Source organism: Sus scrofa, chromosome 13 (genome assembly GCF_054392235.1).
Source record: "Sus scrofa isolate SSC_HxYL_T2T_F1_AM1 chromosome 13, Sscrofa_HxYL_maternal_Yorkshire_Landrace_v2.0, whole genome shotgun sequence".
Taxonomy (NCBI): Eukaryota; Metazoa; Chordata; class Mammalia; order Artiodactyla; family Suidae; genus Sus; species Sus scrofa.
In genome coordinates this window covers 110238243-110252699 of record NC_139395.1, presented here as the reverse complement: position 1 = coordinate 110252699, position 14457 = coordinate 110238243, and the positions used below count along the sequence as shown (strand labels likewise).

Genomic DNA, 14457 nt, shown 5'->3' with positions numbered 1-14457 from the left:
GTCATAGGGAGAACACATTGAAAGAAAGAAAAATTGGGACTCTGCAGAGCAGAGAAGTGGATGGTGTACCTGGGCAATCAGTAGGCTTGGTACACTCCTGATTCATGCCCCCAAGCAAGCAAGCAAGCAAACCAAGAAGACTGTTTTAGCGTAAAGTAGTCCTCTCTGCCAGTTCTTCTCTGATCCAAACCTGCATGTTGCTTTACTGCCTGAACAATGCTAATTTCTGACCTGGTATTCTCCTTCCCTCCATCTAGCCTCTATCTGCCTTTCCAGCTTTAGCTCGAATTGAGCTCTTCTTTTGAGTGTTCAGTCCAGCATTAATGGCCTGTTCAGCATCCCAGGAGTGGGCCTAATGTTTCTGCATCTTTATGCCTCCTTCCCTGAGCTGCCACCTTGTCTCCTTCCACCGCTTTACTTTGCCTTTACCATCATGGACTTCTCTCTTGAAATCCCAGTCACCTCTATCTGTGCTATTCAATTACCACCAATTTTTTTTTCCCCTTCAATTTTTAACTGTTGGCTTATGCATATTGTAAAATGTCAGAGTCAGCTTTAGGGTCTTATTGTATGTTTTCCCTGCATAAATGTATAAATTATACATTTGCCATATTCATAGCCCCCTTTTCTACTAGTTTTCTTGTCCTGTTGGTTATATTTGTCTTCCTATCCCAAATATCAACACATCCTGACACAACACTTGGGAGGGTATTGTCTGACTGTGCAGGAGGGTAAAGTGGTACCTGGGGAAGGTTCCTAGCACGAACTGATAGATAGAGCTTGTATTTTAAATTTGAACTTAAGATCACAACTTACAGATGATGAATTTTATTTTCAAGTTTTAAGATGATTTTGCTTTTCTTTTTTTTTTAATGCAAATACATTTTCACCTGCCACATAACTATGTATCTTCCTCTCCTCACAGTACTTATTGACTCCATTTACAAAGTCACCGAGGGTCGCCAGTCTGAAATATTCCACAGACAGGCCGAGGGGAACTTTGATCCCAGCTGCTGCTTCACCATCTACCATGGCAACCACATGGAGTCCCTGGATCTCATCACCTCCAACCCTGAGGAGGCTCGCACCTGGATCACAGGTCTCAAGTACCTGATGGCTGGCATCAGTGATGAAGATTCCCTGGCTAAAAGGCAGAGGACCCACAACCAATATCCTTCCTGGAACTTTCATTTGCAACTGTGTATGCGTGCATGCATGTGTGTGTGCACGTGTGCGTGTGTGTGTGTGTGTGTGTGTGTGTGTGTGTATGAGTCTGTATTTTTTTCCCATAATTTTGAGGCTTAAAGCCACTTTCCTTGCTGTATCTTTCTTTACTTTGAGCACTTTCAGTCTCCTCTTTACTTTCATCCCAAGTAAATGAGTGCAGAGAACATGTAGAAACTTAAGTTCGCATGAACTCAGGAGCAGACTTCTTCTGAGGAGACTGGATTTAGTACCACAATCTGTGAGGTCTCCAAATGCAACCTAAATTTGCCTAAGAGAGATGAGGTAACTGGGAAAGTATTTATTTGAATTAGAGAAAATCCTACGTTGTTGTAAAATCAGTTTATTTTAACAAATACTTTTTGAGTTCCAATTAGGTACCAGGTATTAAGTTCTTTCCTGCTTTTTCTCTTTTCTTAAATTATAGTTTGGAAACTCAACTGATTGACACTCAAGGGGAAGTTATTTTTGACTTAATATTTACCTTCCCTCTCTAAATTGTTCAAGAAACTGGAGTCTGATTCTTACTCTTTTTTTTTTTTTTTTGTCTTTTGTCTTTTTAGGGCCACACCTGTGGCATATGGGAGTTCCCAGGCTAGGGGTTGAATTGGTGGTGCAGCTGCTGGCCTATGCCACAGCCATAGCAATGCTGGATCTGAGCCATGTCTGTGACCTACACCACAGATCACAGCAACACCGGATCCTTAACCTACTGAGCAAGGCCAGGGATCAAACCCACATCCTCATGGATACTAGTTGGATTTGTTTCTGCTGAGCCACAATGGGAACTCCCTGATTTTTATTCTTTACTAAACCCATTCTTGTGGCCCTGTGGTGCTGACAAGATAAAAGATTAACATACTTGGTCTGAGTGCATCTATTCTGCTGGGCTTGAGCTAGGCGTGTGACACACATGGCTTTTCTGGCCTTGGTTTCCTTATCTGTACAGTGTTAGCTGTGTTGACTGCTTTGGTTACCTTTTTCATGTTTTGGGTGGTCTTAAAATACATGTTCCCCCCTCCATGTAGGGAATAGTACCACTTCCTTGCTGTCATTGGAATGTGTACCCTAATTTTTTCTAGAGCAGTGATCAATTTGTACTGCCGTAGCTATAATCTCTGGGCATTGTTGGGGCAGAGTGGAAATAGCCTTTGGAAGGATGTTGACAGTGCAAAGATTTAAGCTGATGAGCCATGATGTTTTCATCAATATTCACAGCATGCAGATCAATGCAACTGGGATTCATAAAAGAACAAAACACAAACATAGGAATTAACTTTCTGTGCTTTTTTCCCTGTTAGTTTGATTCTTAACTCCTTTATATTTGAAAAAAAAAATGCTGAATTACTGGGAAAGCTTTCTGATGCAAGCCACAGAACCATACTAACAGTGCCTCAACCAATATAAAGAATATTCATTTTCTCATGAATAAGAGACATGAGACGAAGTGGTTCCAGGGTTGGTTAATTTGGTGGCCCAGTAATATTACCAGAGACCCAGGTTCTGCCATTCTTAACATGTTGGCTTGGTCCTTTAGCTGGCTACCCTTTAGTCAAAGAAAGCTGCAGCAGCTCCAAATGCGGAGAAGCCCTGCCCTGAGGGAGCAAAGTTTCTTCTAATAAACCTTTTTTTGTTGTTGTTCAAAGCAAAGAAAAACTTCCCAGGAGCTCCTCAAAAGACTATCTCTAGTGCAGGTGCATTCCTCAGCCAACTTCTGACAAGAGAAATTAACATAATTAGACTTTTGTCTCAGGGCCCTTTTTGCATTCTTAAAAACTGAAGACCCAAGAGTGTTTTTATGTGGGTTCCACCTATTGATATTTGTCATATTGGAAATTAAATCTGAGAATTCTGAAAACATCTCATTAAAAATTATAATAAATTCTATTATGTGTTAACATATTTTTATGAAAAATAATTTTTTCAAAGTGAAACAAATTAGTGAGAAGGGTGGTATTGCTCTATTCTTCTATAAGTCTTTGTTTTATGCATATAAGATCATATCATCTGAAAACATAATTTTACTTCTTCCTTTCCAATTTGCATGCCTTTTCTTTTTCTTGCCTAGTTACTCTGGCTACAACGTCTAGTATACTGTTGAGTAGAAGTGGTAAAGGCAGACATCCTTGTCTTGCTCTTGATCTTAGAGGGAAATCTTTCAGTTTTTAACTGTTGAATAGAATATGTGGTTTTTTCATATATGGCTTTTATTATGTTGAAGTAATTTTCTCCTATTCCTATTTTGTTGAGTGTTTTTTTTTTTTTTTTGGTCTTTTGTCGTTGTTGTTGTTGTTGTTGCTATTTCTTGGGCTGCTCCCGTGGCATATGGAGGTTCCCAGGCTAGGAGTTGAATCGGAGCTGTAGCCACCGGCCTACGTCAGAGCCACAGCAACGCGGGATCCGAGCCGCGTCTGCAACGTACACCACAGCTCACGGCAACGCCGGATCGTTAACCCACTGAGCAAGGGCAGGGACCGAACCCGCAACCTCATGGTTCCTAGTCGGATTCGTTAACCACTGCGCCACGACGGGAACTCCTGTTGAGTGTTTTTAATCAGGAAAAGATGTTGAATTTTGTCAAAATGCATTTTCGGTATCAATTAAGATGATAGTTGTTTTTTCCTTCATTATGTCGACGCAGCATATCACATTGCTCAATTCTTATAAGTTGAACCATCTTTGTATTCCAGGAATAAATCCCACTTGGTCATGGCATATAATCCTTTTAATATGCTGCTGAATTGTATTTGCTAGTATAGCTGACCCTTGAACAATGCAGGTGTTGGGGCACAGACCTCCTGAACAGTTGAAAATCCAAGTATAATGTTATAGTTGTCCCTCCTTATCTGTGGTTCTGACTCTGTGGAGTCAACCCAATGTGTATTGTGTAGTACTGTAGTACTTACTTTTGAAAAAAAAAAAATCCATGTCTAAATGGACCCACACAGTTCAAACCTGTGGTATTCAAGGGTCAATTGTATTATGTTGAGGAGTTTTGTGTCAATGTAAATAAGAGATAATGGCTTGTAGTGTTCTTTTCTTGTAGTGACTTTGTCTGGCTTTGGTGTCAGGGTAATGCTGGCCTTGTATAATGAGTTAGGAAGTATTCTCTCCACTTCATTTTTTTGGGGGAGGGGGTTGGAAATTTGAGAAGGATTTGATATATGTTTTCCTTTAAACATTTGGTTAGAAGCCATCAAATCCAAACCTTTTCTTTGTTGAGAGATTTTAGATTTTTTTTTTTTTTTTTTTTTTTTTTTTTTTTTTTTTTTTTTAGGGCCACACCTGCAGCATATGGAGGTTCCCAGGCTAGGAATCTAATTGTAGCTACAGCTGCTGGCCTGTGCCACAGCCACAGTAGTGCCAGATCCGAGCCGAGTCTGCAACCTACACCACAGCTCACAGCAATGCCGGATCCTTAATCCACTGAGTGAGGCCAGGGATGGAACCCACAACCTCATGGTTCCTAATCAGATTCATTTCCACTGCACCATGACGGGAACTCCCAGATTTTTTATTTTTTATTCAATATCCTTATTAGTTATAGGTCTATTCAGATTTTCTATTTCTTTGTGATTTTTTTTGTCTTAGTAGGTTTCATGTTTCTAGGAATTTGTCCATTCTGTCTAGTTTGTCCAATTTATTGGTATAACATTGTTCCGTAGTAGTTTGTTATACTCCTTTATGTTTCTGTCAAATTGGTAGTAATGTCCCCACTTTCATTTTTGATTTTTAGTACTTTGAGTTTTCTTTTCTCTTTTTCGAAAGGCTTGTCAATTTTGTGGATCTTTTTGAAAAAACTATAGTTTCCTTGATTTTTCTTAATTGTTTTCCTATCATCTGGTCTCATCTTTATTTCCTTCTTCCTGATATCTTTTAAAACTTACTGAGACTTAATTGGTGGCCTAAAATATAATTTATCCTGGAGTTCCCGTCATGGCTCAGTGGTTAATGAATCTGACTAGGAACCATGAGGTTGTGGGTTCAATCCCTGGCCTTGCTCAGTGGGTTAAGGATCTGGCGTTGCCGTGAGCTGTGGTGTAGGTTGCAGATGTGTCTCGGATCCCGCATTGCTGTGGCTCTGGCATAGGCTGGTGACTACAGCTCTGATTAGACCCCTAGCCTGGGAACCTCCATATGCCACGGGTATGGCCCTAGAAAAGACCAAAAAAAAAAAAAAAATTATCTTGAAAATTTCCCATGTGCATTTGAGAAGAATGTATATACTGTTATTGTTGGGTAGAGTGTCTGTATGTGTTTGTTAGATCGGGTTGGTTTATTGTGGTGTTTAATTCTGTTTCCTTAGTTCTGTCTGGCGCTTCTATTTGTAATTGTGAGTGAGGTATTGAAGTACCCCAAATATTGTAGGACTATCAGTTTCTCCCTTCAATTCTGTCTGATGTTTTTTTGTTTTGTTTTGGTTTGTTTTTGTTTTTTGCTATGCCATGGCATTGAAAGTTCCTAGGCCAGGGATTGAACCCACAACACAGCATCAACTCAGGCCATTGCAGTGGCAATGCTGGATTCTTAACTCGCTGCACCATAAGAAAACTTCTATTCTGTCTGTTTTTGCTTTATCTATTTTGACGGTCTATCATTAGATACATAAATGTTATATCTTTTTGCTGTGTAGAGACTTCTATTAATGCAAAATGTCCTTGCCTCTCGTAATCTTTTCTGATTTAAAGTCTATTGTCTTATTTTAGTATAGCACCCTTGCTCTCTTTTGGTTATGATTTGCATGGAATATCTTTTCCCATCTTTTCATTTTTAATCTATCTGTGTTTTTGTATCTCATGTGCGTCTCCTTCAGACAGCATATAGTTAGGTCATGAGTTTTTATCTATTCTGTTGATCTATCTTTTTTTTTTTTTTTTTTTTTTTTTTGTTATTGTTGTTGTTGTTGTTGCTATTTCTTGGGCCGATCCCGCGGCATATGGAGGTTCCCAGGCTAGGGGTTGAATCGGAGCTGTAGCCACCGGCCTACACCAGAGCCACAGCAACTTGGGATCCGAGCCACGTCTGCAACCTACACCACAGCTCACGGCAATGCCGGATCGTTAACCCACTGAGCAAGGGCAGGGACCGAACCCGCAACCTCATGGTTCCTAGTCGGATTCGTTAACCACTGCGCCATGACGGGAACTCTTGATCTATCTTTTGATTGAAGAGTTTAATCCACTTATATTAAAATAATTGATAAAGAAGGGTTAATATCTGTTATTGTATTTTTGTTTATGCCTTATAGCTTTTTTTGTCCCTTATATCCTGCCTTACTATCTTCTTTTGTGTTGATTTTTTTGTAGGAAAATGTTTAAATTCTTTTCTCATTTACTTTAATGTGAATTCTATAGCTGTTTTCTTTGTGGTTACCTTGAGATTATATTTAACATCCTAAAGTTATAATACTCTAGTTTGAATTTAACCAGCTTAGGTGAATAGTTTTTTGAACCTGATTTGTTTGTATGTATTTCCTGGCAGTAGAAAGTTTTCATATTTGAATTAATCAAACTGACAGCTGAGGAATTTCATATTCTGAAAATATGCTGTCTGGAAAGCAAGTGTACCCCAGAACCACACAGAGGAATGATTTTATAAGAAATTTAGTAGAGTTGATGTTTATGTCAGTGAGGAAAGAAAAAGAAACAGGAAATTAATGAATAATGAAGAGGAAGCTGATGTCAAAAATAGGGAATGTTGAGTTAGAGAAGCATTCTTACACAGATTTATCAGAACTTCATAGGGGTTTAGATAATGTCTTTTTTCCAACTTTTTAAAAAATTACTGAATGAATTTTGTTACATTTATAGTTGTACAATGATCATCACAACCAAATTTTATAGCATTTCCATCCCAAGCCTACAGTGCATCCCCCAACCCCTAAGCTGTCTCATTTGGAAACCATAAGTTTTTCAGAGTCTGTGAGTCAATATCTGTTCTGCAAAGAAGTTCATTGTGTTCATTTTTCAGATTCCACATGTAAGTGATAGCATTTGATTTTGGTGCCTCACTGTCTGACTGACTTCACTTGGCAAGATAATTTCTAGGTCCATCCATGTTGCCGAAAATGCTGTTAGTTCTTTGCTTTTAATGCTGAGTAATAGTCCATTGTGTATATGTACCACATCTTCTTTATCCACTCCTCTGTCAATGGGCAATTAGGTTGTTTCCATGTCTTGGCTGTTGTAGATAATGTCTTAATAACATAATGACCTCCTTGATTGGATGTACATTTAATTACATAATTGAGAACAGAGCTGAGATGTTCATTATTATTACATTTCAGTTAGCCATGAAAATTTCAACTGTGAGTGAATAATGAATCTTAAGTGGTTGTGTGAAAAAAAATCCATCTAGTGTAAAGTGAAATTCAAGTTATTTCTGCAGTACGGCTGTGTCGAAGGCAGGTAGATGCCATACATGCATCTATCAGAAGCAGTATAGTGTTGTGGTTAAGGACTGAGACTGGTGCTGCCCTGTCTGGTCCAATACCAACTCTGCCATGTACTACATAACTTTGGGGAAGTCACTTACACCCTGTTGCTTCAGAGTCTTTATCACATGATGACAATATTAACTGATAGTGCCCGCCCTATATAGTGTGTGATCAAATGAGTTGATTATACACAAAGTGCTTTGATTACTGTCCAGCACATATTAAGCATTTTATGTTGCTAAAGAGAGATAAGGATTGGTGAATCTTTTGCTTTCTCCTATTTGGATAGATTCATGTCTGAAAGCTTGCTGGCTCCAGCATGCAAACACGATGGTGCTGGCACTTAGCCTCAGCATTTTCCTCTGTCAGATCATTTTCTTCCATGATTGCCCATTTTACCTTTTTTTTTTTTTTTTTTTTTTTTTTGGTCTTTTCTAGGGCCACACCTGCGGCATATGGAGGTTCCCAGGCTATGGGTTGAATCAGAGCTGTAGCTGCTGGCCAACACCAGAGCCACAGCAACATAGGATCTGAGCCGCATCTGCAATCTATACCACAGCTCATGGCATCGCCGGATCTTTAACCCACTGAGCGAGGCCAGGGATCAAACACGCAACCTCATCGTTCCTAGTTGGGTTTGTTAACCACTAAGCCATGACGGGAACTCCCCCCATTTTACCTCTTGACGCCACTAGGGAAATTATTACCTCTAGCAGACTTTAGGCCTTTAGACTTTAGGTCCTTTACAGATGTTGTAAATGGAAGCCTTACACCCTCCCTGTAAATCAGGAGTTCTGCATATGCAGCCTGCAGGGTAAATCAGGCCCACCACCTCCCTTTATATGAGATCCTGAACTAAGAGTGGGTTTTCAATGGTTGAAAAAAATCAAAAGAAGAATAAAATTTTGTGACACATGAAACTTTTATTGAATCGAAATTTCAGCATCCATAAATAAAGTTTTATCAGAACACAGCCATGTCAGTTCACTTATATATTGCCTATGGCAGCTTCTGTGTAATAGTGGCAGAGTTGAGTAGTTGCAATGGAGACCAAGTTGCTTGTAAAACCTAAAATATTTACTCTCAGGCCCTCAGAAAAAGTTTTCCTGCTCCTGCACTAAATAATACCATTCAGTTTGATAAAAATACTAAGCCATAACTTTTCATTCAGTTTTTATTCTCCTGCTTTTTCTTTGCAGAATGACTATTTCTTTTCTTAAATTTGTCATGTATATGGCTATGAATCATTAATTCAGGGCTTTCTTGGGTACTCATGTCTTAATTATGAGGAATGACTTTGTGATAACCAGAATACTTTTACCTGCAATTGTTATCTTATACCATGTGTACTGTTACTGAGAGAGAATGGTTTTTTCTTTCATAGAATCTTCTAGTTGCAAGGGGCTTCAAGGTCATCTAGTTGTGTTCACTGACATTATAGATGAAGAAATGGAAGCCCGGAGAGGTGATAAAAGTGACCCACTGTCACTCGGCCAGGTCAGCGTAGAATGAGAACTAGTGTATGTTTCTTGGTCTGATTCTACCTCTATTTCTGTCCTTCCAACCCCATCTAAGAAATAGAAATGTTCTGAATTACTACTGGGAGGTTAGTTAATATTTTGAAAGTCTCTCAGTTTGATGTCACCTGCTTGATACTATTCCTTGACCCTTTCTTTTGACCTACTCTCATTCTCCCATTTCTTGGATTTAAACCTAAGCCTTTTTCTTACTTTGATTCTGTTTTTCCCTTTTTTTCATCACCATTGTACTTTCTCACTTCATTACCCTTTGAATTTTGAAGCTCAGTTTGTTTTTTTTAATATTCATGGCATTCCTACCTTCTGTAATTTACCCCTCTAACAACTGTGAATCATACATTAAAAAAAACCAAACCCTCTACTAAAAGTTAACTGGGACTTTTTAACTCATCCATTTGTTGTTACCATTTATTCTGCTTCCTCACTATGTAAAACAACCCAACTCACTGTCCTGGGGTAGAGGAGGAGTCTTTAAAATTCCAATTCACATGATGTTCCTTTGTATCTAATCTCCTATTCTCAGGCACCTAGTATCATATCTGAGCTTTGAGAGCAGCCATTAGCATATCAGGCTTATAGTTCCTATTAATGCTCTTGCTTTAAAAGTTGGGGCTGTTAGGCAAGAACCATAAAAGCTAATGATAGGAAGGGGAACAGTGTAGAGAAAGGCCTGTGAAGTACTAGGCCAGCTTGCAGAGGACCTGCGTTTGAGAACCAATTCTCTTACTGGTTCTTACCACATTTCTCCCTCTCTTCTTTCTGGTTTTATGTCCTCATCTGAACAATGAGGAGATTGAACAAGATGGTCTAAATTTTTAAATGTAAGGGTGGGACTGAGAAAAGGGAATTGAAAAGATCTTATAGTGTGGGGTATTGTGAAGGTTAAAAACATACTAGATGAAAGGTTGTAGGAGAAGATAAGGCCCATATTTGGTATATTTGGGGTTTCAGTACATCATAGAGATGATTTAACAGTGTGGTTAAAATGGTTGAGTTAAAGAAGCCCCCAAAATGATACAGTTTGCCTCTCATTTCCCACAGAGGTGCCCTCCTCCCTGCATCTCTTTGATTGTAGTTGTCACTATTGGTAGTTCACAAAGAACTCTGTGGATTGTAGGGGCCTCCTCAAGAGAATTGCTTCTCCAGTTCAGTTAATGACAAATGTCCCTGTGAGTATTCTGTGAAAGCAGTTTTTATTTTGGGGAAAATGCAGATGTTTTTCTTAACCTTCCGCAAGTGGGTGAAGCAGACCTTTGAGGAAGCTGATAAGAATGGTGATGGCTTACTGAACATTGAAGAGATACACCAACTGATGCATAAACTAAATGTCAATCTGCCCCGAAGGAAAGTCAGACAAATGTTTCAGGTATGTTTTCACAATTGGCCTTACGTAAAATACATGTTGGAGGTTATTCATGTACTGAGATATTTCAAAAGGCTATTTTGTCTTATTGGAGACAAATAGCTGCTCTGTGTTTTATTTTTCTTTGAAGAGAGGGGCACTTTATTTCATCAAGGAAAAGATTCTATGCTTGACATGCGTGCACAATTTCACCTCCTAAAGTGCTTTGTTGTTGTTGTTGTTGATGCTGTTGTTTTTAGGAAATAATTCTAAGCACTTTACTTGACACTGAAATAATGGAATAAACATGATCCTAGTCCCTTAAAGAGGATGATAAGATTTTGTCTACCGACCTCATTCATAGTCTGCTGTGATGATCAGAATAAAAACTAATTAACGTGAAAAAACAGTACTTGTCTTTCTCTGGTGGTAAGTTCTTGAGGAAAATCCATGGGCCCAAACTTGTCCTGTGCCTCCTGCTGGGATTGTACTCAGTCTTTCTTCCAAGATGCAGAAGTGAGTTTGGTCAGGAGTTCCCACTGTGCCTCTGTGGTGACAAACCTGTCTAGTATCCATGAGGACGTGGGTTTGATCACTGGCCTCGTTCATTGGCTTAAGGATCTAGTGTTGCTGTGAGGTGTGGTGTAGGTTTCAGACTTGGCTTGTATCTGGTGTGGCTGTGGCTCTGGCTGTGGCAGTGGCCAGCAGCTGTAGCTCTGATTCAACCCCTAGCCTGGGAACTTCTGTATAAAAAGACCAATAAATAAATAAATAAATAAGTAAAAGTGAGTTTCGTCAACTTGAAGATTGAAGATGGTGCAAAGACAGTGTTAGATTATTAGTAAATACTAGAATGTTAACTTAGGAAAGGCTGTTATTTGGAGATAAGTCATATGCTTAATCATGTTTTGCAATGATTTTCTAAGAGACTAAGTAGGTGACATTTTGTATGTGTAAAAATAAGTAGAGGGGTGATATTTAAATGTTAAATGTTTTGTGTTTCCTTTGTCTTCTAACCACATGTCCTCAGAGGTGCTAAGGGCAGGAACAATATGAGTTGCAATAATTAGTGGGAGGTGGGTCTGTGACCCCTTACAGTCACAGATACGGTGGAAGCTGGATATGGTTTGTGCTGGGTGAACTTGGTCTGCTTACACTGAAGAATAACATGAAAGGAAAGGAAGGAATGAGATATGCTATAGGAGAAGCCAGAGATGGAATGAGGGACATGGGCGGGGAAGTAAGTTGTCACAGAATGAATTGTCTTTTAAATTTTATGGAAAGGCTTGCCATGTTCCAGGCCCCCCTTGTGACACCTTACTTTTGTCCTGTTGTGAGCCCCACCTCCCCTTTCTGTTCCTTCCCATTCACAGGAATGGAGAGATAGCTCCTCATTAAATCAGGGATGCCAGGAATTCCTGTGGAGGTTAATGAACTCTGCTAGTATCCATGATGATGCAGGTTCAATCCCTGGCCTTCCTCAATGGGTTAAGGATCTGGAGCTGCTGTGAGTTGTGTTGTAGTTTGCAGATGCGGCTCAGATCCTGCTTTGCTGTGGCTGTGGCATAGGCTGGTGGCTACAGCTCTGATTAAACCCCTAGCCTGGGAACCTTCATATGACATGGGTGTGGCCCTAAAAAGACAAAAAAAAAAAAAAAAAAAAAAAAAAAAAATTCAGGCCAAACTCCAAGAGGAGGGCCAGCCTATACTTATAAAAATTTTGGGACACCATGGCAAAGAAGGGTTAAAAATCGGACTGCAGTGACTCAGGTTGCTGCAGAGGTACAGCAGCCCAGCAGAGTGGATTAAAGGATCCAAAGTTGTTGCAGCTATAGTGTAGGTCACAGCTGTAGCTTGGATTCAGTCCCTGGCCTGGGAACTTCCATATGCTTTGGGTGTGGCCCTAAAATAAGAAAAAAAATTGAGGGGTAATTTTTTGAAGTATGATAAAGAAGTAACATTAGATATTGAACTATTTTTACTTCTATATATATACCTCCCTTCAGACACTTTTTATCTCTAATTTTAGAGGGTAAACCAGGAAATGTTTATGAGATCAAAGTAAATGCTTTAGAGAATTTTTAAGAAAACATTAAGATCTCTTTTTATGAGTTTAGATTTAAAGCAGCTGGGCTTCTATTGTACATAAAATATTTCTGTCATAGGTCTTGCAGTTAACAGAGTTCTGTGAGTGCTCAGGGTGGAGTGATGGGAACAAGGATATCAGTAGTATTTTAAGGAACATTTTTTTTTTTTTTTTTTTTGTCTTTTGTCTTTTTGTTGTTGTTGTTGCTATTTCTTGGGCCGCTCCTGCGGCATATGGAGGTTCCCAGGCTAGGGGTTGAATCGGAGCTGTAGCCACCGGCCTACACCAGAGCCACAGCAACGCGGGATCCGAGCCGTGTCTGCAACCTATACCACAGCTCACGGCAACGCCGGATCGCCAACCCACTGAGCAAGGGCAGGGACCGAACCCGCAACCTCATGGTTCCTAGTCGGATTCGTTAACCACTGCGCCACAACGGGAACTCCGGAACATTTTATTTTCAATTCAATTTTTGAATTGCTGGTTGAGACATTAAAACCTTTCTAGAATTTTCTTTGCCTTTTTGTTGCAGTGCAAGATTCAACTGATTTTTAAAATAATGATCTTTTAAGGTGTGGATAACTTTTTTTGAAGTCTCTGGTTATTATTTATTTTATTTCTTTGGCTGTGCCAATGGTATGTGGAATTTCCCCGGCTAGGGATCAAACCCATGCCACAGCAGTGACAACTCCAAATCTTTAACTGCTAGGCCACCTGAAAACTCTGATGCTATTGTTTAAACTTCAGAGTTTTACTGTTCTTAACTTCTTAATTGTTCTGCAGTTCTTCTGCTTTAACTTCTTAATTATTTAAGAAATTCCAAGGAAGTCTTGAAAATATGTTTTGTCTCTCTATCCAGGGCTAGATATTTTGAAACAAAGCTATGACAGAAATATGAACATTAGACCTAATATCTTGGGATGCAAAGATTGCAACCGAGAGCCTCAAACACCAAAAATGTTGGTATTCTGTAGACAAGTCTACCTCTCCCTTTAAAATGACAGATGGCAACAGCAGTCAGCTTCACAAAGAAACTGTATGATTTAAATAGTGGTCTAAGTATTTGCTTTTAATTGATCCAAAGTTAGCAAATTTTAAAAAAATATTTTTTTTATACACACTTTGACTTTCAAAGCTGTGTTTAAAACCACAAAATACCAGCTGACCATATGTTTCAAAATCTATGCATTTCATGATACCATGTACTCCCTGTCAGTTTTTGTTCAGTTACAACTGTGTTCACTTAGAATAAAGATCATGTAAATGGACTGATTGCTCATTATATATCCCCAGCAGTTTTACGGTTTTATGACAAATTCAGTCAATCAGAAGGAAGGTATGTGGTGAAAGATCCTCGCTTAGTAATTACTAGCAATTAGTCCAGATGGTATTTTCAGCCTTTTGTAGAGGAAAAGCAGGGAGGTACCAATGGTGCTGATAAGCTACCTATGCAGAATTAAGAGAGATTCTGTTGTTGGTTAAAAAATTACATTTGATTGAACTACAGTTCAGAAGCTGATAAAGACTGGTATTTTTGTTATGTGCTAAATGTATTTTCTCTCTTTTGCTCATGATTGGTCTTGTCCAAGATTTTCCTTTTATTTCCTCAAAAGATCAGGTTTTGTTTGAATTGCTCATCTTTGATGTTATATCTGCTTGTTTTCTATTTTGTTGCTTTCTGCTTTTGTTTATAATTTATTTCCTTCTATTTAATTTAGCTTAACTTTTTCCCTAGCTTTCAGAGTTGAATTATTAGCTCCTCTGATTTTAATCTACCTTGCTTTCTAATAAGTTGAAAGTTTCAAGTTTCTAACTATTGCTTTAACTTCAT

The 14457-nt window shown here is 39.0% G+C and overlaps 1 protein-coding gene across 11 annotated transcripts in view; it reads left to right on the top strand.

Annotated features, from left to right (window-relative positions):
- PLCH1 (phospholipase C eta 1) overlaps positions 1-14457 on the top strand; it is a 234976-nt gene that overhangs the window by 138927 nt on the left and 81592 nt on the right. For all 11 annotated transcript variants that reach the window (XM_021069700.2, XM_084990083.1, XM_021069698.2 and 8 more), the window contains 2 exons: positions 926-1169; positions 10435-10564. In XM_021069700.2, coding sequence (XP_020925359.2) covers positions 926-1169; positions 10435-10564 — 374 coding nt within the window. The remainder of the gene's footprint in view (positions 1-925; positions 1170-10434; positions 10565-14457) is intronic.